This window comes from Malaclemys terrapin, chromosome 9, assembly GCF_027887155.1.
Source record: "Malaclemys terrapin pileata isolate rMalTer1 chromosome 9, rMalTer1.hap1, whole genome shotgun sequence".
NCBI lineage: Eukaryota > Metazoa > Chordata > Testudines > Emydidae > Malaclemys > Malaclemys terrapin.
Window position 1 is genome coordinate 74329231 of NC_071513.1, and position 26056 is coordinate 74355286.

The 26056-nt window shown below is 43.3% G+C and overlaps 2 protein-coding genes across 4 annotated transcripts in view; one reads left to right on the plus strand and one right to left on the minus strand.

Moving 5' to 3' along the window:
• ATR (ATR serine/threonine kinase) overlaps positions 1–14359 on the minus strand; it is an 80069-nt gene extending 65710 nt beyond the window's left edge. For both annotated transcript variants that reach the window (XM_054040051.1, XM_054040052.1), the window contains exons 1-6: positions 14273–14359; positions 12401–12492; positions 9713–9856; positions 3525–4414; positions 2131–2321; positions 982–1170 (exon numbers count right to left, since the gene is read on the minus strand). In XM_054040051.1, the coding sequence (XP_053896026.1) occupies positions 982–1170; positions 2131–2321; positions 3525–4414; positions 9713–9856; positions 12401–12492; positions 14273–14331 (1565 nt within the window). In that variant the 5' untranslated portion in view covers positions 14332–14359. The remainder of the gene's footprint in view (positions 1–981; positions 1171–2130; positions 2322–3524; positions 4415–9712; positions 9857–12400; positions 12493–14272) is intronic.
• Positions 13562–26056, plus strand: part of PLS1 (plastin 1) — an 85570-nt gene continuing 73075 nt past the window's right edge. Inside the window, exon 1 of one of the 2 annotated variants that reach the window (XM_054040060.1) lies at positions 13562–13644. The gene's annotated coding sequence lies outside the window, so the exon portion shown is untranslated. Of the gene's footprint in view, positions 13645–15742; positions 16086–26056 lie in introns of those variants that run through there. The other variant, XM_054040056.1, reaches the window with a different exon arrangement.

The window sequence follows — 26056 nt, forward strand, 5'->3', positions numbered from 1 at the left end:
CCACAGCGCCTCCCACCAGCCAGCAGACCCCATGGATCAGCGCCTTCCGCCTCCTCCCCCCGCCTCCTACCCACGGCAATCAACTGGCTTGTGGTGTTCAGGAGGGCAGGGGGAGGAGTGAGGATTCAGCGCAGCAGCTCCCCCTTCCTCCCTTGCCTCCTGAAGACTGCAAGCCAGCTGACTGCCATGGGCAGGAGAGGGAGGGGGGAGCCTACGCGCCAAGTTCTCGCTCCTCCCCCCTGAATGTCGCAAGCCAGCTGATTTCCGTGGGCAGGAGGGAGGAGCAAGGACGCGGCACATCTCCCCCCTCCCTCCCCTGCCTCCTGCCCACAGCAATCAGCTGGCTTGCGGTATTCAGGAGGCAGGGGAGGGAGGGGGAGTCTGTGCGCCGAGTCCTCGCTCCTCCTCCCACCCCCCTGAATTCTGCAAGCCAGCTGATTGCCGCGGGCAGGAGGCGGGAGAGGGAGAAGCGAGGATGTGGTGTGCGGAGTAAAGGGGGAGAGAGGGAAGAATAGGCAAGTTAATGGTGGGGGCTTGGGAGAAGGGGTGACGTGGGCAGGCCGAGGGTTGAGCCCCCCGCCCCTGATGCTTGCAGAGTAGGGGAAGCTGACGCTGCTGCTGAGCAACATGCATCTCCTAGCCTACAGCACCTTCAGCCTCCTTGCCTGCCTCACTGTCTCCAGTGCCAGTGGGCTGTGCCTGTGTGGGATAAGGAGGGGGAACCTCCCAACTATTGTACTGTACGGCAAAATAATTTCCCTGGAACCTAACCCGCCCATTTACATTCATTCTTATGGGGAAATTGGATTCACTTAACATCGTTTCACTTGAAGTCGCATTTTTCAGGAACATAACTACAACGTTAAGTGAGGAGTTACTGTATGTATACAGGTAATCTTATAGATGTTACACAAGTTTACAAAGGTGTAGTTACACATTTACAAGACACCAGTAGATAAATGGTCAACTTGGTACTTTTACCTGTTAGAATTTTGAGAACAATGAACAGTACAAAGGGCAGCTAGTCGTAGTACTACTGCAATCCCTTCTACAATGTGAAGAATGTCTGATGTCAGAGCATCTTGCTCCAGGAGAAATACTAAGGAGGCAGCTTTCTTGTTTATTGCATTCCACAGCATGCTCTTCATTTTCATGTTCACGGGACTAAGCCTGTAATTAACCACATTATTTTAGTTTTTAAAAGTATTCGTTCAGCAACATACAATTCCTTGTAAATGATGCTAGAACTAACCAGTTTTGGAGGTAGGAATGTAGCTGTAGAAAAATGACTACTTAATTCTTAGATTTTGAGTGAACCAAAAAAAACAAACAACTTCAGAAGCATAAATTAATATTAATTCATGAGGAATAAAGCTTTGGTCAATTATTCTTGAAAAAGTCAGCCACACATGAAGAGCTGTAGAAGATACAATCATCTTTTCTAAAAGTGTTATCATGGGTCAAAGATGTAACTAACTGAGAAAACGGAACAATGGAGTGCTTTAATATTGCCCCTTGGGTGAGATAGGTTTTTGATGGTCTCTTTTGTCCATTAATTGCAACATCAGGATCTAAAACGCGGTCATTCAATTCTACAAATAACGAGTAAGTTTAAATAGGAATAAAACTGTATTTGTTTTTAAAATTACAAATATCTACACAAATATTTTTAAAGTGAAAATGAAATACATGTGGATTATATATTATGATGGAGTATTTCGGATTCCAGAACAAATATGACTGGGTTATATGTTGTGTTTTGTGTGGCTTACACAAACTCACATAAAAACTATGAAACAGACAATTTTAAAATATTACATACTCCCTATTTTGCTATTTTAATGTATAGCTATACAAAAAATCAAAGGTTGTTTGATGTTGATGTATTAAGCAACAAATGGTATCCTTTTTTATTTTAAATTAAATTTGGCAAATAATTATTTAATCCATAAAATGATCTCTGGATATTTATACTTTGAAAAATAAAATTGAAAAAAGTAGATCCAATGCAGGTGTTGCATTGTAAGATGCCAAGAAGAATTACATTAAATGCAACTATTTCACCATCCAGTTAACTGGCAAGATCTAACCAAACTGCTATAGAAGATAGTTATTGAATAAATATCATACGCTGCTGGAACCGGTGATTTCTTTGGATGCTTTATTGATAGACTTAGTCGTTGCTTTTTTTCTGGAATTTCATCACTACTGCTGCTCCATCCATCTGTATCAGAGGTATCCAGCTGGTTCTGACACTGAAGCTCCTGAATGATTTCCAGCCCTTCTGTTTTTAATGCTGCATAAAGTGGACTCACCAGATACTACAACAGACAAATGTGCACACACACAAAAGTAGTATTAAGTATGCTGTTTCTTGTTTTGTCAAGAGAGATGGGGAGGTGGCAATATTTTGTACAAACGTTTCACAAGTTTATGTCAGCTCCAGAAAGCGGAAAAAACTCCTGTACAAGAATCTGATTCCACAAACACTTATACACATGGAAAATTAACTTACAAGAGTAATCCCACTGAACTCTATAAAACTACATAGAAGTACTTATGTTAATAAGTGTTTTCATGCCTCTCAGTTATGTGTCAAAAGCTTTCATATACCAATGCAGCTTTCTGTGCTCTTTTCTGAGAGTGGACTGCTATTGCTAGTTCTCTTTCATTCACATTATATAGCCATTAGTCAGGATTATCCATTCAGTCTGTTTTATTCCCTTATTTTATCTATACAATAAATATCAGGGAAACATGTTACTTCTATGCCATTTATTTTTGTACTCTACTTAGGTTTAGAAACCAACTTTGCACAGAGACCTTGAAAATCCAGCATGGGTTTCCTGCTTGCTAGACTACAGTGCTGGAGGTAGTCTTTATCTAGTCAGGTAATTTTACCAGGGTTGTATGAAATTGTTATCTGCTCCTGTATACTGTTACCCTGTCCTGTCATAAACTACGTAGATATCTGTAGCCTATCCTAAATTTCAGAGAATTTTTTAATAAGTTCAATAAGATTCCCCCAACCACCATACAAACACATCAGTAGCATCTTGGCTGGAAGAAACATTATCTAATTTCTCAATCTTTTACATATAACTAAAGATGACCAACTAAAGATGACTGCATTCATTAAAAACAACCTATTTATTAATAGAACTCAAAAAATGTGCTAGACACTTTAAAGTATAAATAGAGATACACTGTACATTCTTCAGGACAGGGATAATCTTGAGCCTCAATTCTACATTATGATGTGTGTGGGCAAGACCCTGTATCTGCCTGGAGCTCCACTGGCTTCATGTGGCTCCATGCAGGCATAAAGGTCCACACACACATCACATAGCAGAATCAGGGCCTGAATTTAGATATTATATAATTACAGAAACAGAAAGAAGGACATGATTTACCCATAACCCAATAATCTATCTTAAGGCATTTCTGAAACACTTAGTTACTAGGTATTCTTCCTTACATAGATGGATTACAAAAATAACAAATATTTTTTCAGATTCACCTACCTCTTGTTGTTCTTGACTTCCAACTACATCAACAAAAATTCCACAGATGGTACAGATATGGGCCTTTCTTACTTCTAAAGCAGATTCATATCCAGCTGGAACAAACTTCAGAAAATACTGAAGTATGTGACACAAAGCAGCTTTCAACTTTTCAGACTTAAGCTGTCTAAGCACATCAGCTTCAAACAGTGCTCGAAGCTTCTCTAACAGCATATTTAGGTAGACAGGTTCAATATTTACATAAGAATCTGTTTCAAAAGGAAATAATGTCCTCACCAAGCGTAACAGTGGTTCTCCAAAGAGTTCTAATTTTCCAACATCCATTTCAAGTACTGACTGTAAGATTCCAAAAAAGACTGTGAAGAAAATGCCAGCAGGCTGTTCTGGTGGCCCTCCTAATTGGATCAATTTTATTAAAAGGTTCAAGGCTAAAGCTTTAATTTTTGGTCTACCATACTCCAGCAGCGAGCAACCTATCCCCCACAGAATAAGGTCCTCTCTTGCAAAAAATACATCAGAAACAATGTCAATCAGAATGGTCATTAATGTAATTTCCAAACCTTCCACATCATGCATGCCCATCAATTGTAACGTGGCTGAGGTTAAATAACCTAGATTTTCATTTGTGTTGCTTAAAAATCTGTTTACCACCACTGGCCAGACTAACAAGTTCCTCTGAAGCTGCCTCTGTATATTTCTTTCATGCAAGAAAATTAGATCTTGGAAAAGTTGCAGTAAATCCTTTGTCAGCACCTCAAAAACAGTGCAGCTTTTCGCTTTAAAAAGCAACAGGAGAGAGCAGATGACGTCACAGATGTTCTTGTGTAACACATGGCAGTTTGGAGCTGCAGCAATTCGCAGAAGCCTTGTTATAATCCAATTACTAAATTCTAAATAGAAAAAGAAAAACACACACAAAAGAAATATTGTGATTCATATGCTACAGGATTTACTCTTTAGAGAAAACTATATAAATAATGTTTCACTAACAACTATACTTAACACTCACACCCCACCAAAGATGAGATGAGTATAACTAGCCACAATTAATTGTACTAGGGTGTCCAAAATATCCATCTCATGCCACAGCCCATGGTTGACAGCCTATTCCAGCACAGTTTCCTTCCTTCACTATGGCTACTCTAAGACCTGGTCTACACTATGAGTTTAGGTCGAATTTAGCAGCGTTACATTGATTTAACCCTGCACCCGTCCACATGATGAAGTTTTTTCGACTTAAAGGGCTCTTAAAATCGATTTCTGTACTCCTCCCCCGACGAGGGGATTAGCACTGAAATCGACTTTGCTGGGTCAAATTGGGGTAGTGTGGTCGCAATTCGACGGTATTGGCCTCCGGGAGCTATCCCAGACTGCTCTATTGTGACCGCTCTGGACAGCGCTCTCAACTCAGATGCACTGGCCAGGTAGACAGGAAAAGGCCCGCGAACATTTGAATCTCATTTCCTGTTTGGCCAGTGTGGCAATCTGCAGGTGAGTGCAGATCTCATCAGCAAAGGTGACCATGATGGAGTCCCAGAATCGCAAAAGAACCCCAGCATGGACCGAACAGGAGGTACGGGATCTGATCGCTGTTTGGGGAGACAAATCCATGCTATCAGAACTCCGTTCCAAAAGACGAAATGCCCAAACATTAGAAAAAATCTCCAAGGGCATGAAGGACAGAGGCTATAACAGGGACCTGCAGCAGTGCCGCGTGAAACTTAAGGAGCTGAGGCAAGCGTACCAAAAAACCAGAGAGACAAACAGCCGCTCCAAGTCAGAGCCCCAGACATGTCACTTCTATGATGAGCTGCATGCCATTCTAGGAGGTGCCCCTAAAACTACCCCACCCCTGTGCTTTGACTCCGTCAATGGAGTAGCACGCAACAGGGATGCGGGTTTTGGGGACAAGGAAGATGATGAGGAGGTTGAAGATAGCTCACAGCAAGCAAGCGGAGAAATCGTTTTCCCCGACAGCCAGGAATTGTTTCTCACCCTGGACCTGGAGTCAGTACCCCCTGAACCCACCTAAGGCTGCCTCCCGGACCCGCCAGGCGGAGAAGGGACCTCTGGTGAGCATACCTTTGTAAATATTATACCTGGTTTAAAAGCAAGCGTGTTTAATGATTAATTTGCCCTGGCATTCGCGGCCAGGTCAGCTACTGGAAAAGTCTGTTAACATGTCTGGGGATGGAGCGGAAATCCTCCAGGGACATCTCCATAAAGCTCTCCTAAATGTACTCCTAAAGCCTTTGCAAAAGGTTTCTGGAGAGGGCAGCCGTATTCCGTACTCCATGGTAGGACACTTTACCACGCCAGGCCAGTGGCACATAGTCTGGAATCATTGCATAACACAGCGTATGGTCCCGGTATTTGCTGGCATTCAAACAACATCTGTTCTTTATCTCTCTGTGTTATCCTCAGGAGAGTGATATAATTCATGGTCACCTGGTTGAAATAGGGTGATTTTATTAAGGGGACATTCAGAGGTGCCCGTTCCTGCTGGGCTGTTTGCCTGTGGCTGAACAGAAATGTTCCCACACTGTTAGTGGTGGGAGGGGTGAAGCGATCATCCCAGAGAATTGGGTGTGTGTGGGGGGGGTTAGTTGGGTTTGTGCTGCACGTTAACCCGAAAACCGCAGCCCCTCCTTTTAAATTGCCAACCCATTTTAAATAAAGAGTCTACCCATTGTTCTCTAAAATGTGTCTTTTTAACTACCACTCTTCCTTTTTTTCCCTCCACCAGCTGCAAATGTTTCAACGCTCACACTATCTTCTCCTTCCCAGAGGCTAGCGAAGATTAGAAGGTGAAAAAAACACACTTGCGATGAAATGTTCTCTGAGCTCATGCAGTCCTCCCACACTGAAAGAGCCCAGCAGAATGCGTGGAAGCAGACAATGTCAGAGTCCAGGAAAGCACAATATGAACGCGAGGACAAGTGGCGGGCTGAAGATGATAGATGGCATCAGCTTGGTGACAGAAGGCAAGAGGCAATGCTGAGGCTACTGGAGGAACAAACTGATATGCTCCAGCATATGGTTGAGGTTCAGGAAAGGCAACATGAGCACAGACCACCGCTACAGCCCCTGTGTAACCAACCGCCCTCCTCCCCAAGTTCCATAGCCTCCTCACCCAGATGCCCAAGAACGTGGTGCGGGAGCCTCCAGGCACCCAACCACTCCACCCCAGAGGTCTGCCCAAGCAACAGAAAGCTGGCATTCAATAAGTTTTAAAGTGCAGTGTGGGCTTGTCCTTCCCTCCTCCCCCACCCCTCCCGGGCTACCTTGGCAGTTATCCCCCTATTTGTGTGATGAATTCATAAAGAATGCATGAATGTGAAGCAACAATGACTTTATTGCCTCTGCAAGCGGTGATTAAAGGGGTGAGGGGAGGGTGGTTAGCTTACAGGGAAGTAGAGTGAACGGGGGGGGGGGGGAGCTCATCAAGGAGAAACAAACAGAACTTTCACACTGTAGCCTGGCCAGTCATGAAACTGGTTTTCAAAGCTTCTCTGATGTGCACCGCGCACTCCTGCACTCTGCTAAGCACTCTGGTGTCTGGCTGCACGTAATCAGCGGCCAGACAATTTGCCTCAACCTCCCACCCCGCCATAAATGTCTCCCCTTTACTCTCACAGATATTGTGGAGCGCACAGCAAGCAGTAATCCACAATGGGAATATTGGTTTCGCTGAGGTCTATCCGAGTCAGTAAACTGCGCCACAGTGCTTTTAAATGTCCAAATGCACATTCTACCACCATTCTGCACTTGCTCAGCCTATAGTTGAACAACTCCTGACTACTGTCCAGGCTGCCTGTGTATGGCTTCATGAGCCATGGTATTAAGGGGTAGGCTGGGTCCCCAAAGATAACTACAGGCATTTCAACATCCCCAACAGTTATTTTCTGGTCTGGGAAGAAAGTCCCTTGCTGCAGCTTTTGAAACAGACCAGAGTTCCTGAAGATGCAAGCATCATGTACCTTTCCCGGCCATCCCACGTTGATGTTGGTGAAACGTCCCTTGTGATCCACCAGTGCTTGCAGCACTATTGAAAAGTACCCCTTTAAGTTTATGTACTCGCTGCCTTGGTGCTCCGGTGCCAAGATAGGGATATGGGTTCCGTCTATGGCCCCACCACAGTTAGGGAATCCCATTTCAGCAAAGCCATCCACTATGACCTGCACATTCCCCGAGTCACTACCCTTGATATCAGCAGCTCTTTGATTGCATTGGCTACTTGGATCACAGCAGCCCCCACAGTAGATTTGCCCACTCCAAATTGATTCCCGACTGACCGGTAGCTGTCTGGCGTTGCAAGCTTCCACAGGGCTATCGCCACTCACTTGTGAACTGTGAGGGCTGCTCTGATCTTGGTATTCTTGCGCTTCAGGGCAGGGGATAGCAAATCACAAAATTCCATGAAAGTGCCCTTACACATGCGAAAGTTTCGCAGCCACTGGGAATCATCCCAGACATGCAACACTATGCTGTCCCACCAGTCTATGCTTGTTTCCCAGGTCCAGAATCGGCGTTCCATGGCATGAACCTGCCCCATTAGCACCATGATGTCCGCATTGCTGGGGCCCATACTTTGAGAGAAGTCTGTGGCCATGTCCTCATCACTCTTGTCACCACGCTACCGTCGCCTCCTCGCCTGGTTTTGCTTTTGCAGATTCTGCATATACTGCAGGATAATGCGCGTAGTGTTTACAGTGCTCATAATTGCGGCAGTGATCTGAGCGGGCTCCATGCTTGCCGTGCTATGGCGTCTGCACTGAAAAAAGGTGCTAAACGATTGTCTGCCGCTGCTCTGACGGAGGGAGGGGCAACTTGGCTTACAGGGAATTAAAATCAACAAAGGGGGTGGGTTTGCATCAAGGAGAAACACACACAACTGTCCCCACAGGGACTGAACTCAAAACCCTGGGTTTAGCATGCCAATGCTCAAACCACTGAGCTATCCCTCCCACCACTATTCAGGGGAGGGAGGGAGGAGCAAATGAATACAAAACAAATCTGGTCTCTTTCTTGTTTTGATCCATTCCATCTCTCTTATACATCTTAGGCTGGCAGCAGACTGTGCAGTACAACTGCTAGTCATCGTCATCTCCTGGGTGCTCGCCAGAAGACGGTGCAGTACGACTGCAGGCAGGACTGAATCTCCATGAGACGAAACTTAAAAAGAGAATGACTTGGAGTCACTCCCATTTATGTCCAGGTGCCCCTGAGAGACCTCACCGAGGTCTGCCAGGAGCACCCATGTCTGCCCAGGTGCCCCTCACCGAGGTCGGCTAAAAGAGCATCCAGGAGACGACGATGATGGCTACCAGTCGTAATGCACCGGCAATGAGCTGCTGCTGTGTAGCAATGCAGTGCCATGTCTGCCAGCACCCAGGAGACGTACGGTGACGGTAAGCTGTGGATGCACTCCGACGAGTTAATGGTCTTAATGGTCTTGAGTGGGTACACACACAATCGACTGTATAAAATCAATTTCTAAAAAATCAACTTCTATAAATTCGACCTAATTTCGTAGTGTAAACATACGCTCTTAGGCAAGTAGCTAACCTCATCACCCTCACTGCCTGCCAGTTTTCAGCAACTAGCCCACTCTTCAGCACAGAGCTGTTCTTTATTTCATGTAAGAAAATTTCCATCTCTTAGCCTCTGTTGCAACCGCACCCTGCCTCCATATTGCTTCATTCAGGAATGTGGCGTTCGCTGAAAAGGATTCAGGAAGAGGAAGTGAATCCCAACTGGAGGAACTGATTTTGGGTCAGGATGCCTGTCTCAATATACGCTCCCAACCGCTGCAGATCCTTCTTCTGTCTCTTTGGCACGCCACCTCTTAGCATGCTTGCCAAAACCCAAAAAATTACCACATCTTCAGAATACCTCCCAGATGGGAGCTGGCCAGTGTCTTTATGGACAAGCGACAGTGATGAACAAGAGGGTCAGACTCTGTCCTTGGATATGTATTATGCAATCCACATGTACAGAAATCTAATGCATCATACATTTAAAACAGGCTATCAAATATTCATTTAATTCACAACATGCAAAACAAGCACGTGAAAGAGAGCAAAAATGGGGACGCGGATATTTGTTTAATCTGCTGGGTAAAATATTGAAATGCAATAGGTTATTTTCAGTGCTTAAATTAAGCAAAAATGTTTAAGAAAACTCACCTATGCAACTGCACTCAGTTTCCTGGTGATTTTCACTCACATTTACAAACATAAGAGGTGAAGATTTCATGATGTGTTGAATAAAATCAAGGAGCATCACAGAACTTGGCTGAGAATCAGTTTTCTTTACAAGTTCCAAAGCAACTGAAAAGAAAATAAATAGTCCCATTGCTACTGCACCTTAGTAACTTCAAACTTCAAGGAAAGAAACATTTCCATATGGGAACTACTGTAGCGCAACACAATATGGATTTTGTATGGCTACAAATCAGGAGAATATTTCATTATTACGTGCTCACAATATACATATTCTCAACTGTAGATACTGTATGTCACATCAATATATATGAAGAATTCAATTGTACAAAAGATATTTGTCTTAATTACTCATATGGGTACTATCAACGTGTATTAAAATGCAATTCTTTTAATATCACTTATATATACAACCAGTAGAAAATGGCAAACAGTAAGACTTGCTGTTTTTCCCAACCCAAACTTGATGAAAGTTAGAAAAACCCAAGCAAAAAACACAGTAAAAATTATTCTAAGGCTGGAAGAAATGTAAGACCCCTCTCATCACCACCACAGCCTGTTGAATCCAATACATTCAATGAAACAATTAAGAAATCCTGGATTATCCCATAGTTAGCTTGCACAACCAACCAAAAACCTCTAACCCGTCACTACACCATCTCAGACTTTTCTAAATCCTCATGGTTTATAGAAAAAGACCGGGGAGAAGTTATTTATACAAAATTCTCAGGATCAGATAGCAATTAAATTACCAGAGGATTTATGTGATAATGTCCACGTATTCAGAAGCAACATTTAAAGCAGATTTTTTTTATTAGTAGAAAAACAGTGAGATAGAATAGAAGATCTCAATCACCTCATGTGTCTCAAGAAATAACAAACATATCATAGTGTATGTCACATATGTGCGTGTTACTTCATTAAGCAAAGAGCCATATCTAATCTACTGGATGAGAATATGTCCCTGAAATATCTATTTGTATATCTGCAGCAAAGTTGTTATATAAATACAAGACAAAGGGGATGCATGTGTTCCAGAAACAGCAGAGCTTTGTGAATTCCCACTGACAACTAGGAGCTCCACTATGAATTAGCAAGTATTAATATTTATTATAACAGCATTCTAAAATTAAAAAATTAACTACAAATATTGACATAAGAACTAATCCTGCAAATCCTTTTTATGTGAATAGGGTCCTACCAATTTCCCGACCGTGAAAGACATGTCATGGACCGTGAAATCATCCCTTCCCCCATGAAATCTGCTCTCCTTGCTGATGGAAGCCCAGGACTCCTAGCTGATAGTCCAGACACGCTGAGGAGGGACAGGAGTTGCCCTTCCCCTGCATGGCTGTTCTTGGTGGGGAGATCACACCCACCTCCAAAGGCAATGCAGAAATGAGGGTGGTACACCCTCACTCCTGCATTGCAGGAGCCCAAGAGCTGGTCTCCAGGCTTCTGTGCCCCCCACCCCTGCATGGCTCCTGCTGCAGCTCTGAGCACCAAGCTCAGGGATTCCTCCCCCAGTGGCTCCTGCTGGGCTGGGGGCTTCTGCACCTGGTGGCTGCAGCCGGGGCAGCCCGGGCTCTGGGGTTCTGCACCCCCACCTTGCAACTCCTGCCGCAGCTCTGGGCGCCAAGCTACCTCCCCCGGCAGCTCGGACTCTGGGCTTCCGCCCCTCTCCACTGCGCCAGCCAGGGCTCGGGGCTTCCACCTCCCCCCAGCCAAGGCTGCCAGGCTCTGGTCTTCTGCCCCCTGACACTCCAGCCAGAACTCGGGGCAGCTTGGGTCTGGGGCTTCTGCCCCCTAGCCACAGCTCAGAGCAGTCCGGGCTCGAGGCTTCAGCTCTGCAGCTGGGGCTCGGGGCTCCTTCCCTCAGGGCTCCTGCTGGGGCTCGGGGTGACCCATTTGGGGCTTCCACCCTAGGGCTTCTTTGGGGGCACCCATTTTTCTAGGGGGGGCTCCCAAATTGGTCAGGGGCCCCTACCTTAATCTGTCACTGGCTTGGACTTGCAGCTAGGAGCCCCCAGCAGGGGTACTCCTAGCAGCATGGGGGATATTCTACCCACTTCCACTTCCGGGAACCTCCTGTAACTGCAGGAAGCTCAGAGATTGCTGCCTAGGCAGCACAGAAGTGAGGGTGGCAATCTTAGGAACCCCCCACTCACAACAACTTTGCAAACCCTCCCTCCCCACGATCTCATTTTGGGTCAGAACCCCCACAGTCACAACAACATGAAATTTCAGATGTAAACATCTGAAATTTTTAAACTGACCAATTTTAAAACCCTCTGGCCATGAAATTGACCAGAATGGACCATGAATTTGGTAGGGCCCTACTTATCTGCAAGTAAGGGTACATTTTACAATGCAGAAGCCTTCATATTTAATGCATCATAATAGCTGTTTGTTTATTCTGACAATTACAGTTTAGGTTTAAATATACTAATTTATATTATTCTAGTAAGTACTTCGTTATATATTTTATAAAAATAATTAAATCAAGACAACATGAGACCTAGTTTTGTTACTAAATGTGTGTTGAAGTGAGAGGAAGAAAGTACCAAGTTTTTGATGAGAATGTACAAAATGCAGATTAGCAGGGTTCCACTGAAAGAAAGGGATATGCCACTAAAAACCTGCTTTACTTACCAACATCTACATCTGTAAGTATTCTGTCAATGAACTGGCAGAGAATTTGTCTTGGCTTCTGCACAACAGTATTATATTCCTCTGGACTGGCACTGAAATTAAAAATAAAGCTAGTTATAAAATGTGTATTTCCACCTGAATACTTTTTCATCTTAAAGTAAAAAAATACCTGTTATTTAAAATGTCTGAGCAATTCAATATTATACACTGAATTTCAGATTTAGCATTGGTTCCTTCTAAAAGTCTTTAAAATCAGAAAAGGTTGTACTGTGTATGAGAGAAGCAGGTACTGCACTGAGATGCAGCAAATCTGGTTTCTATTCCTGGCTTTTCCATAGTCTTGTCATGTGTCTTAGAACAACTTAACCTCACTGCATCTTAATTTTCCTCTCTGTATAATGGTACTAATAATACTTTCCTACATCATAGCATTGTTGTGAAGATAAATCATTAGCATGTCTGAGGTGCTAAGATATTGCAGTGAGTGAGCATTGTAGATAAACTATGAACAAACAAGTGATCCATAAAGCTTTGCAGAGTTAAATAGCACAAAGACAAAGTTAATAATAAAACAGCAGCAGAGAGATAGTCAGAGGTTCAGACACTGAAAAGGGCTTCATAGATTTTAGATTTCAGAGTAACAGCCGTGTTAGTCTGTATCCGCAAAAAGAAGAACAGGAGTACTTGTGGCACCTTAGAGACTAACAAATTTATTAGAGCATAAGCTTTCGTGGACTACAGACCACTTCTTCGGATGCATATAGAATGGAACATATATTGAGGAGATATATATACACACATACAGAGAGCATAAACAGGTGGGAGTTGTCTTACCAACTCTGAGAGGCCAATTCATTAAGAGAAAAAAAACTTTTGAAGTGATAATCAAGCTAGCCCAGTACAGACAGTTTGATAATAAGTGTGAGAATACTTACAAGGGGAGATAGAGTCAATGTTTGTAATGGCTCAGCCATTCCCAGTTCTCTACGCAAAAGAATTAATGGACACAAATCTGACATCAGGAATCAAAATACTCAAAAACCAGTGGGAGAACACTTTAACCTGTCTGGTCATTCAGTGATAGACCTGCGGGTGGCTATATTACAACAGAAAAACTTCAAAAACAGACTCCAAAGAGAGAATGCTGAGCTAGAATTGATATGCAAACTAGACACAATCAACTCCGGTTTGAATAAGGACTGGGAATGGCTGAGCCATTACAAACATTGACTCTATCTCCCCTTGTAAGTATTCTCACACTTATTATCAAACTGTCTGTACTGGGCTAGCCTGATTATCACTTCAAAAGTTTTTTTTCTCTTAATTAATTGGCCTCTCAGAGTTGGTAAGACAACTCCCACCTGTTTATGCTCTCTGTATGTGTGTATATATATCTCCTCAATATATGTTCCATTCTATATGCATCCGAAGAAGTGGGCTGTAGTCCACGAAAGCTTATGCTCTAATAAATGTGTTAGTCTCTAAGGTGCCACAAGTACATAGATTTTAGAACAGATGGAGAGTAGATGAGGTCAGAGAGGACTGTGCCAGGAGTTCAACCATCATGATGAGGGATTTTTTGTAATATTTGTTTCAAATAATATTTAAAGTGTTATTTCTAGTTGTTTTTAATAGCGCTGCGTGTAAATCATCATCACAGCTTGGGGACCCAGCTGCCACTGCACATAAGGAAGTCATGTTACGGCTCTGCTATAATGCTCGTCTGGGGACCAGCGCTGGCAACCCAGCGTTTGCTGAGTGGGTTTCCACGGGACATGTCGGAGCTCCAGCAGGCGCAGCCGGACCGGAGACTCCTGGCTCCTGAAGGGAGCGAGGAAAGGCGGTGTCTGTGCGGGGTCGCTGCAGACCTACCTGCCCAGCTCCCTGAGGGCTGGGATCATAGAGGCCAGCTCCAGCCCCTGCTCGGCCATTGCGGCAGCAGCCTCATTGGCTGGGAAACGCCGCCACTCGCGCTGCAATCTGAAGCGGGAAAGAGAGAGCTCTCGACGGTGCCCGGCTGGGCTCAAAACGCCTCAGTCAGTTCCTCGCAGGCTGTAGAGTAAACGCGTTCTCCTTGCTTCCTGGTAGAGGCTGGTCTATTGCTCTGACGCGCCCCGCGCGCGCGCAGCTTTGCCTCAGCTAAGAGCAATACATGAGAGAGATCAGTGATGAATGTATATTACAGCACAGACTTTGAGGGCTGGAGAGGAAACACTTTTTAACAAATATATAATTAAGCTACCGCTGATAATTCACTGCAGATCAGCAATGCGATGACTGCAGGAGTTGTACATTCGGGTTTTAAAAGTGAAAATGCAGAAATAACACATTCTCTAGGCAGTTTGTTCACCCCAATTGCGCAAATGCGCATACTGGCAAGTATGCAGGGACCTTAATGTCTTTTATTGCTACGGGGATGCCAGCGCCCCAATTTCTTTGTCTCAAATACACTGAATGCAATGGCAATCTTTTTCATTCACTCCAATATCGTACAGACAACATTTCAAGCCATTCGATCCAGATAATAGATTTACAAGTACTATGTATTTATTCACCTGATTTAAAACTCAAGCCGTTTTTTCAATCCCAGGTTTTAATTACCCTCGAGAGATTTGTCACTGCCAACAACAACCTATCAACTTTTCAGGGATCACGTGTGTAAAACAAAAGGAGGGAGGGAAAACGGTCACAAGGAAAATAGGAATGCAGGAAGTTCCTCGTGAGATGGAAGTCATATTTTGTAATCATCAATAACATTTTTCTGCTTCGTGAGCTATTTTTCCCCATTGGTGTCTAGTAATGAAAGAGGTCTGAGGTAAATTTGGCTCTAAAATTAGGTCTCGTGGATAATTATGCAGAGAAAGTTCCTTCAAGTCACCAGCAGACTCACAGCACAGCGCGAGTCTGAGGAGCTCCCCCGGGAGATAAAGGGGAGGAAAAGTTCTCACTCAGACTCAAGGCTGGCTTTAGGCGTGTGGGCAACAGGGTACTTGCCTAGATACCAGATTGAAGGGGTCGCTGAACCATGGGTTCCTCAGTGCGAGCTGACCAGTATGGGACGCCCTGGCCCACGATTATTTTTGTTGGATCATCTCGCTATTCTTCACTATACCGGAGCAAGGATACGCAAAACCGGGGCTCTTATTGGGGAGGCAGCCAGCCCGCTCCTCCTCCCTGCCCAGAAAGGGGGGCGTGGACTCTGCCCTGCATCATCCCATGTTAATACTTCTTTTTCAAGAGGGTTTTAAAGCAGTGAATTCTGTTGCTCTATGATGCCCCTGCGCTAAGAAACATGCCACCCTCCTGGTTACCTCACAATTTCCCAGCCAGGGCAGGGCCCCTGGTTTCCCCCTCCATCTTTCTCCTCGAGGGCAGGGATTCTTGGTACCCCCATCATTTTAATTCCTTCAGCCACAGACTATCTAATGAAGACACTGGACACGGACACCTTGGTAATGCCACTCAGTCCTGCCCAGCCCTCTGGAGGGAGCTCGCCACTCGGAGCCGAGCCCCACTCCAGGGACGCAGTAGGATTGGCCTCGGCAGCTGCCTGTCCAGCGGATGTTCGGTGGCTCCCGGTAGCTACTAGCTGGTGTCTTCTAGTTCGCAGCAAGTATTGTAGCCGCGGCTGGCACAGACGCCGGAGCCGGAGCAGGAGGAGGAACTGATACAAGACCAGCAGCAGGTAAAGGGGTCTGGGGAAACCCTTGTGTTAAATATGCCCTGCGTTCACCTTTTGGAGGGGGGAGGAGGTTCCTTGGCTTTGAGGACAAGATGCATTTAATGTGGTTCCCGGAATATCTCCGGCACAACTTTACGCTTTTTACAATGCATTCTAGCCAGCCAGCTGCTGCTCTCATTGGGAGGGTTATATTCAATATATTTTAAAACATTCAGGTTATTTTTACATTTTAATCATTTTAAACAAACAGACTTTAACACATAAAGTATGAAAAACAGAATAAAATCCCCCAAAAGGCGCTTGCAGCAAGTTGATCATGAGGAACTAGACCTATCAGATCTCACCTTGACAAGATGCTTCCTCACACCAGACACCAAATTAAAGGTATATTTTAATAGAGTGAATAGGATATGATGGAGGATACGGAGCTCTTTTGAATTATATATTGCATATCAATCTGCAGGATATGGAGACAAAGAAGGAGTTTTCTCAGTGTCTATATGTAGATATTAATAGCCAGGAGACTAGGCAAGGGGGAATTGTAGTTTTGATTTTGCTTTCCTAATTGGGACGTGGTGTCTTTATTGTATTTATTTTCTATCATATGAACCTCTTGCTTGCATTGTTTATGGTGATGCATGTAAGCACACGCTGAAATAAAATCCTCTTTTGTGGTTTCTGTTTCTGGTGCCAGTTTTCCAGCTCTGAAGCTTGAATGTTGCATATAAAACAGACAAGGAAATGAAATGGATGTGTCTGTGTCCCAATTTCTGTATCGTTTTAAATAAATGCTCTTCAGGAAGTTGTTGGGAGTTCACTTTTAATTCATAACTGGTCTCACTTTCCCCCCCCCATGATATGTAATATATACAGCTAAATTTAAATATCTGTCTGCTTGATCTACCCTTTCAAAATCAAAGCCCTATTTGATATGATAGGAAGGAACTGGGATATTTCAGAAGACTTTCAAACACACAGTTGAGTTTAATCTTTATTTTTTAAATTATTTATTGCAGTATTTGCTGCTAGTTTAACATACATACCAACCCCTTTGAGTGTCATTCCCAGTGGGCAATCAGCAGCCCTAAGCTTTGCCTGGTGCCTGCCATGTGGCATCGAATTATGGAATGAAAAGACCAGAGATCAGATTAAACCAGAGATCCAATTTGCAATTTTCTGGTAGGCATATACATTTCTGCAGAATTTAAGCTTTAATTTAAAAAACAATTGTCCAGCCCTTATGGTTGTGAAGATAACCTTCCAAATATGAACTGATGCAGCACTGTTTTCCTGAGTCTGCAGCTAAGCAGAAATAATAGAAAAAATATGAACTGCACTATTTGTGTTAACTTTGTATACAGTGGCAATTCAAATGTCAACATTATTAACTGTTTAATTGCTGGTAATTTTAGGAAAAAATCTAGCTATTTTGGGACTCTAGGACCAATGTGGGTAGAGTATTAGCATTTTTTTAATTCCAATCGCAAGCACAGAGAGGGAATATAACACAATTTTATTAGGCCATAGGGTACATAAGAGCCCCACTACAACACAGAAGTGCTTAAATAAGTATTTTTCTGTACAAGCCTCCTAGCCAGCAGTGAAATCACAATCATGCATTTATGACATATATTTCTATAACATTTCACTGTGTTATAAATTCAGGATTATATATAATTTCATTTTAAGACAGGGCCAGTTACTAGCATATGCCAATTATGCCAGTATGTGATACTCCTGCTTTTTCTGTGAGTGCCTCTTCTATGAAATGGCCTTACCCAACAGTCTACCACAACCAAGTCCCCTGACAAAATATGAACAATTAATTGTGGGAGCCTAAGTTTCTCCCATTTGTCAAAGTCCCCCTGCTATTTCCGTCCAAATGATGTAATCTTATTGCCAAATGTCCCTGTGTCTGCCCTGCCCTATTGCTAAAACTCTCTAATATTCCCCTAATGACAAGAAACCGTGACCTGCCCCATACTCAAATCCCAATGTGCTATGTGGGCTATTGAAATCTTATAGAGGCTCCATATGTCTTATATTTTACAGAGCCCCACAAAACCCAGAACCATTCCTGTTTCAGTATCCATTAGCAAAGACCAGACAGACAATAAGTTGCTCAGTAACTTTTTTTTTTTGACGAGGATCACTTCTTCTATCTCCCTTTGCTGACTTTCTCATTTTCTTTTGAAGTCCCTGCAAGCTCCTAATTAGCATTTGATTTAGTATGTTAATAGACTTCTACTGTAAGAAACATAATCATTAGATAAGGAAATATGTATCTCCCACCTACTGTCTGGAGAAATTTGTCTCAAGACATGACTGATTTCCCTTTAACTACACGGCCTTAAGAACATAATTTACAATGTGTATATACATATCTTCTTACACACTATCTGAACATACATCTCACAATTATCATGACCAGTGTGACACAGACTTTCATTAGAGGCCTTACATGACATTCCTTGGCAGACTAGTATGTAGACACCAGGCAGAGGGCATCCGTGTAACCCTTATGTACCTCTGAGCCCTCTCCCAGTTGGTACAAAGAGGTCCCTGAGTCACAACCATGTCACCAACTCACCTGAGCCAGGGGGCATTTTGAGAAATAAGCTTGCCTAGTTTTCAGGAGGCCAGTTAATGTCTAACTCAGAATGAGCCACCTAAGCTTTACTTTCCACAAAATAAATCATAAGTCTCTCATTGACCTAAACAAAAAGTACAGTCAGAATTAGTCTCTGACCAGGCCTGACTTCACACAGAATTGACCTTTAATAGAAGCAACCAGCCTTTTTTATCTGGCCTGATAGGCCCTTGTTGGCCTCTGCCTGCTCTTAGTCCTTCTAGATGCAGGAGGACTAAGTAGTTCTTGTTCCTCCAGCAGCTGACCCAAGGCAAACCCTGAAGGGCCAGATTCACTGCCCATCTCTTCTTAAAGAGCCACTTTGGAGGGCAGGGTACACTAAGGCAGTCAGGTCTTTGGCAAGAGGCACAGAATGCCTGGTACACTCCATCATAAACCAACGCACAGTGCAGCTGCTGTGCTAGCATTTGCTGCACTAGGAAATGTTGACCCAGTGGAGGATGGCATGGTGATCAGACCTGCTCAGAGAAGGGCAGTCACGTTGGTGGAATGAATACCTGGGCCTTATAGATACCAATTTTATGTGAGAGCAAGGTTCTGATTATAATTTATCAGTTGTATAGGGCTACAAGTACACCTGATAGCCTATGTGTTTACCTGAAGGTTTATTTCCATATATGGGCATGAAGGTTGCACTAACCTATCTGACAGAATGGATGATTGCCTTGTAGATTGGACTGTTTCCTGTACATCATAAAACTAGAATGGAATGGCACAAGTGAAAATGAAAGTAAAATCCAGTCCTTAAAATGAATCCAATAATTGTAATATTAGTTTGATTACTGAAAATAGAATAAGAGATAAATAAAAATTGATTAGAAGAAAAGATTTAAAAATAAAATATTAGGTAAGGACTGAAAACTAACTGGCCACTAAAAAGCAAATGGGTAGAAATTTAACTATATGACAAAAGCTGTTACAATAGATAGAGCAAGTAAAGAAAATATAACGCATCACAAACAAATAAAAATGTTTCTTGTGTCTCTTTTGTTTTAGATCTATATGTTATCTATATAAGCCCTGATCTTGAAAACACTTATGCTTTAGCTTAATTTAACTTACATGAGAAGTCCCACTGATTTAAATGGGTTTACTCATGGTGTAAATTTAAGCATATGTGTAACTGTCTGCATAATTAGTAAGTTATTTGGGGTTGGGATTGGTTTTGCATATTTGTAAAGCATCTAACACCTTTTTGGGTGCTAAAAAAATTGAATTCTGCCAAGCCTATTTATATTTTTATTTTTCATATATATAATTTTGATGGATAATATCTGTGCTTCACAGCTGCTGGAGATTATGGAGGTAGGTCTGGAAAATTATTAAATAATAGTAGATATTAAGATTTTAAAAGTTAGAGCTTCATAAACTGTCAAAATTGGATGTCAAAATATGCAAAGTAAATGTCCTTAAATCAACAAATCATACCTGTTTTTACAATTAATCTAATTGAAAGGGTGGACTTTATGTTTCCAGAACTTCGGCATTCCACCAGCATAAAGTCAAAAATACATGGGCTTTGTGTGGATGCCAGAGGTGGGAGTGCAGGAGGGGGTGAGCGGTGCAGGCTCTGGGAGGGATTGCAGGAGGGGGTGAGGGGTGCAGGCTCTGGGAGGGAGTTTGGGGGCAGGAGAGGGTGTGTGAGAAGGGGGTAGGGGTGCAGGCTCTGGGACGGAGTTTGGGTGTGGGCTCCGGGCTGGGGCGGGGGCGGTGTGTGCAGGAGGGGGTGAAGGGTGCAGGCTCTCGGATGGAGTTTGGGGATGGGAGGGGGTGCGGAGGGAGGGGGTGCAGGGGTGAGGGCTGTGGGGTGTGGCTGGGGATGAGGGGTTTGGGGTGTTGGAGAGGCTCAGTGCTAGGGCAGAGGGTTGGGGTGCAGGGAGTGAGGGCTCTGGCTGGGGATGCGGGCTCCTGGGTGGGGAAGGGCATGGGATGAGTTTGGGATGCAGGCAGGTTGCCCCGGAGCTGGGGCCAGAAAGGAGGTCTCCCCTCATCCCTCTCCCTGCTGGCAGCAGTAAGCTCTGGGGTAGAGGCCCCCCCTCTCCCTCCCGGCAGCACACTCACCCCGCCCCACTGTCACTGCACGTGCTCCTAGGGCCCCGCTCAGGTCCAGGAAGCCTCACTGGGGGTGGGGGATAGGGCTGCTCCTTGTCCAGTGTTGGGCAGGAGCGGTGACTGTGGGCTGCGGGGCCCCCTGTGCTGGTGGAGGATCCCACCGGAAAAAGGAAGGGACTCCGAAGCGGAAGGGCCGGGGCAGGACAGTCTGCCCTGGCATTAGTAGATGGGGGGCACTAAGACCCTGCAGCAGCAGTTGATGCCAGGAGCCAGAAGAGTGGAGTCAGGGTGGAGCTGCAGGGGAGAGGCAGGGATGCTCTGGGGCCTGGGGAGGTGCATGGGGGCATCAAGTGGGGGCTGGGGGACACTCGGGGGAGGTGTGGGGGGGTAGCAGGTGGAGCCAGAGGAGAGACCCAGCCCCAAACATTGGTGGAGCTGGGCCCCCAGGCCCTGATTATTGCTGGAGCTCGGGCACCATGACCCCATATAACTCGCTGCCCCGATAATCAAAGTAGCTAAGGAGCCCATATCCTGACTAACTATTAGGAAGCAATGCATTCTACATGCAATACTAAAAAAAGAAATCTGGTCAAGTCAACACCATGACTTTTGGGTATAGAGGATTTGGGGAGGTTTGTAAACTATGTCCTACAGAATGTCATAACAAAACACCAATCCATTTCAGCCTCGAAGTTCAAGCACTTGACTAATGCTCATCACTTATTATGGTATGGAAAAGGACATTTAAAAAAACTAATGTTAGTCAGATGGAATTATATAAATAAGGAGTTCTGGTTATTAATGTAAAAGACAACAACACCTTTGAAGTCTATATGATGACTACAAGTCTTCGTAGTCTTTCATGTCAAATTTTATTGGGAGACCATTTTGACTTTATTGGAGCTATTTATGTTTTAAAAAAGGGGGGGAGGAAGGGCAGCAGAATCAAACATTTAGTAAAGGGGACTCCACTACTGCTCTCCCATATGTGTGTGATATAATTACTAGTTACATGATTTAAGCTTTGGTTCATTGACTCATTAGATTATACAGACCTTTTCATTGTTTTCCGATTAATCAGAATGGGCGTAGACACCCATGTACCAGCAATCGCCTTATACTATGTTTGTTTTTCATATTACTAAATATAAAATAATGGATGAGTTCCTGGTTTTTTTTAGACTCTAAATTATTCTAGTTAGGTGTTTCTAAAAGGAATGAAGATGATGCATTGTAACAGCTCATCAGTGAGATTACAGTAGATTCATTTACAGCATCACTAAGCCTCAGGGATAAATTATTTATAAAGGAAAAGAAATGTGTATGTGTTGGTGGGGAGGTGATTATCATCTTTCTTCTGGTGTTCTCTTGTGCATGTTCCCTTATCAGTGACAGGTATTAGCCAAAGCAATCTGCTCAGGTATCAAAGTTAGAGTATTAATTCATTTAAAATTAGCTAACTTTTTTCTCCTATTATAGTCATTGGTAGATTTCAGTCTGCATTTATGAGCCACCCTCTGGTAACACCTCTTCAATGAGATAAAAGCTGATTTACCAGGACTTATATGATCAGGAAGATTTTATTTACTTGAATGCTAATTTAAAGGATTTGTCACAGTATGAGCTGTAGGATTGAGTTGTTTTTGATAAGTAGATTTCAAAGAGTTAGTAGGGACTTTGATCTGTATTATGTGTCACCAGGCAGCTGCATAGTATTAAATTATTTTCATAAGAATCACACCCTATGTGTTACTGTTTGTAGCAGTAAAGGTAATTGTGGATTGCTCCAATGTTAGCCAAAAGCACAAGTCTTCCTTTTCTAAACAGATTGAACAGAAAAAATCCTCAGTACATTCAAGGTTAATAAATGCTCTAAATAAAACCATGCTTATTCAGTACAATGGTACACATTGCTAGCCAAATTCTGCCTTAGTTTCTTCTTTGCAATCCAAATATGGCCCAGTGCAATTAAACAACTACTCTAAATTGTACTTAAAATGTATAATTTTTCTTTGTGAAGAAAAATGATTTCTGGATTTTCTTGGCAGATTCCTTCCCCATAATTATCATTTGAGTGACTGATTTTGCTCCCTCTCCCCCCCCCCCCCCAGTGTACAGCTGGTGAAAGTCTCATTACACTGTGAAATATCCCATCCCCCCCTCCCACTGAGATGGTTTACAGATGTTATCCTGCATGTTTTAATTTTCTTAACAGGTTCACATTTTTAGACTTGCTATCTTTCTGAGCCCTTCTAGCTCCTCTTTGAATCCTGAGCTTTCCCCTGGTACATAGTCCATCTTTGTGTCTATTTATTTAAAAGAGATTTTTGTTTATGCCATAATGGCCAATTAGTACTCTAAACAAAAACATTTTTCATTTTTCCTTTTCATTTTCCTTTTCATTTTTCCTACCCAGGCCCTGAATGATGTTATCTTCAACTCTAGGGTACAATTTTTAAAAAATGAACTTTTTTTGTTAATCCAAATTTTTTGTGTTCCTCTTTTAAATTTTTCTGTATTAGGCTTCTGAATTTCTATTTACTCAAGGACATTTCTGTGTCAATCTTTCAATTTCTTACAGTATTTTTACTTGCTTTGTCTGCTATTTCACTGAGATCCCAGCTAATACTACACATATCCCCAGCTGCACTAACTCTGTTATTAGAAATATAATTTCATTGATTAAATCACTCTTCCATACTGAGACACCCTTTTAATCACTGTAAGGCCTGAAATTGAATTAAAAAAAAAATAACTGCCACTGCTGGGCATACACCTCCAAATCCAGTTTAGTGCTAGCATAATTGCTGCTAGTTTGGCTGTCATGACAGCTACAAAATTGGATATTCTTTTAGATGTACTAAGTCAAAATTATGCTATATGCTATACTTTTTCTGCTTTTTCGATGGGCATTGTGGGACACCTCCTGGAGGCCACTTAGGGTGACATAAGCAAGGCAATGTCTACACTCACACTGCGTTGCTCTGACTTTGTCACAAAAAGCTCTATGCCTCCCATCCAGATGTTTTAATTATGTTGGCATAGTAGGAGAGTTAAATTGGTGGGAGGAGCATTGCAGAGTCTACACCTCCACTGTTTTGTTGATGAAAGCTGAGTTCTGTAGACAAAACTCTGTAGTGTAGACATGGCCTAAGTATTACATGCTCAGGTGGAATCCCTCCATTAAATGTAATCAGCACTGCTGTTGATGTCTTGCTTTCTCCTCCTTGTTTACTAGTTAGTTAGTTGCTAACTTACTAACCCTTTATCTTTTCCTATGCTTTCAGTTATCTCAGGGATTGGCAACCTTCGGCCCGTCAGGGAAATCCGCTGGTGGCCTGGGATGGTTTGTTTACCTGTAACGTCCACAGGTTCCATGTGGGTTCAGTTGTAAAGATCAGACCAGAAGAGATTTCTTTTTCTCAGAATTTTCAAAATAATTTCACATCTTTCTTAGTGCCACTTGGATGCGGGTAAAAACTACTGAACAGTTTGAGAGAGTACCTACCACCCAGATACTATGGCTCTATAAATACCTTGGATAAAACCAAATACAACTTGACTGATGTTAACCTAAATTGCTATGTAGATCCTGCTATGCCAGGGTGGGCAAACCTTTTGGCCCGAGGGCCACATCGGGGTTGTGCAACTATATGGAGGGCCAGGTAGGGAAGGCTGTGCCTCCCTAAACAGCCTGGCCCCCACCCCCTATCCGCCCTCTCCCACTTCCCGCCCCCTGACTCTCCCCCTCAGAACTCCCAACCCATCCAACCCCCCCTGCTCCTTGTCCCCTGACCGCCCCCTCCCAGGACCCCCACCTCCATCCAACCTCCCTGCTCCCTGTCCCCTGACTGCCCCAACCCCTATCCATACCCCCGCCCCCTGACAGCCCCCCCAGGACTCCCACCCCTTATCCAACCACCCTCTGCTCCTCATCCATTGAACATGCCCTCCCGGGACCTCCCGCCCCTAACTGCCTCCCGGGATCCCACCCCCTTATTCAACCCCCCCTGCTCCCTGTCCCCTAACTGCCCTCCCGACCCCTATCCACTTCACAGGCTCCCCAACAGTCCCCTGGGGACTCTCACTCCCAACCCTCCCTGAAACTGAAAGTGGAATAAATTTCTTATCTCGAAGTCCTCTCTCTGAGATCTATGTCTTGCCCTTGTAGGGGAGTTGAGTTGTCAATAGGATGATAATGAGGAGCATACTTTATTACTTTATCAGCAAGAGGAACCCTTTGTATACAATTTAGCTTTACTGCATGTATGGAATTTTGCTTCCTCAAGTGCTACAAAATGTGTAAGAGCTGTCATAGAAAATTTGTTGTGCTTGGTTGAAACATTCCACTTTAATTTGGGACACTCTTGATTGATTGATTTATATTGCAATGTTAGAAATGCTAATACAATTAACTAAAAAGCAAAAAGGCATCACAGCAAGTTGGAAAGGCTACAATTATTACTATTATGTCTTGCAAACTTGGGGAATATTGTAGCATTATATTCAGAGTATGAATCTACACAAACTGTCACATACAGGGTATTTCATTGTTAAGCATTTTAAAAGCCTATTTTTAAACAAGAATATTGTAAATTTATGTTGATATCCAGAATACTCAGAATCCAAGTTTAGCTGAGTAAAAAGTCAAAATGTAAAGTAAAGGTGATCTGAGTTACAGGCTTACAGGATTTGAGCTATAATAAGTACAATGTTCTATGGCAAGGTGAAGTTAAAGGCACATCTTTCTTCACATTGTGGAATTCTAAGTCATTAATTTAGAGTAAACTTTTAGTAGACCTTATGCAGGAAGACTGATGATGAAACCTTTAAATATCAAATAATGTCTTTAAAAATTTTCAGACTGCATTTTAAGTTTGTATTCCCTGACCAACACAGTTCTGTGAGGTTAGTGTTCTTCCACTACCGGAAAACAGAAAATAATCTCTCTAATGCAGCCATGCAATATTCTACTCATTGATTTCCCACAGGTGTATAAAATATTCGATGTTTTCATTGTGACAGTAAGGATGGATGATTTTGCGAGTCTGAGGCTGGTTAACTTTCATCCTGGTTTTGCACAGCTATTATAATGTATCCTTAAGCTGAGTGTTTTTTGCTGTGATCCAATGAGGAAGATGAAAATAAGATTTCAGGAAAATATACAGACTTTTCAGTGAAACCAGTCAACCTTTCAGCCATTGATAAAAGAGCCTATACTTCCCATATCAAGTTAGCACAGGAATAATATACATATATACACACTCATATA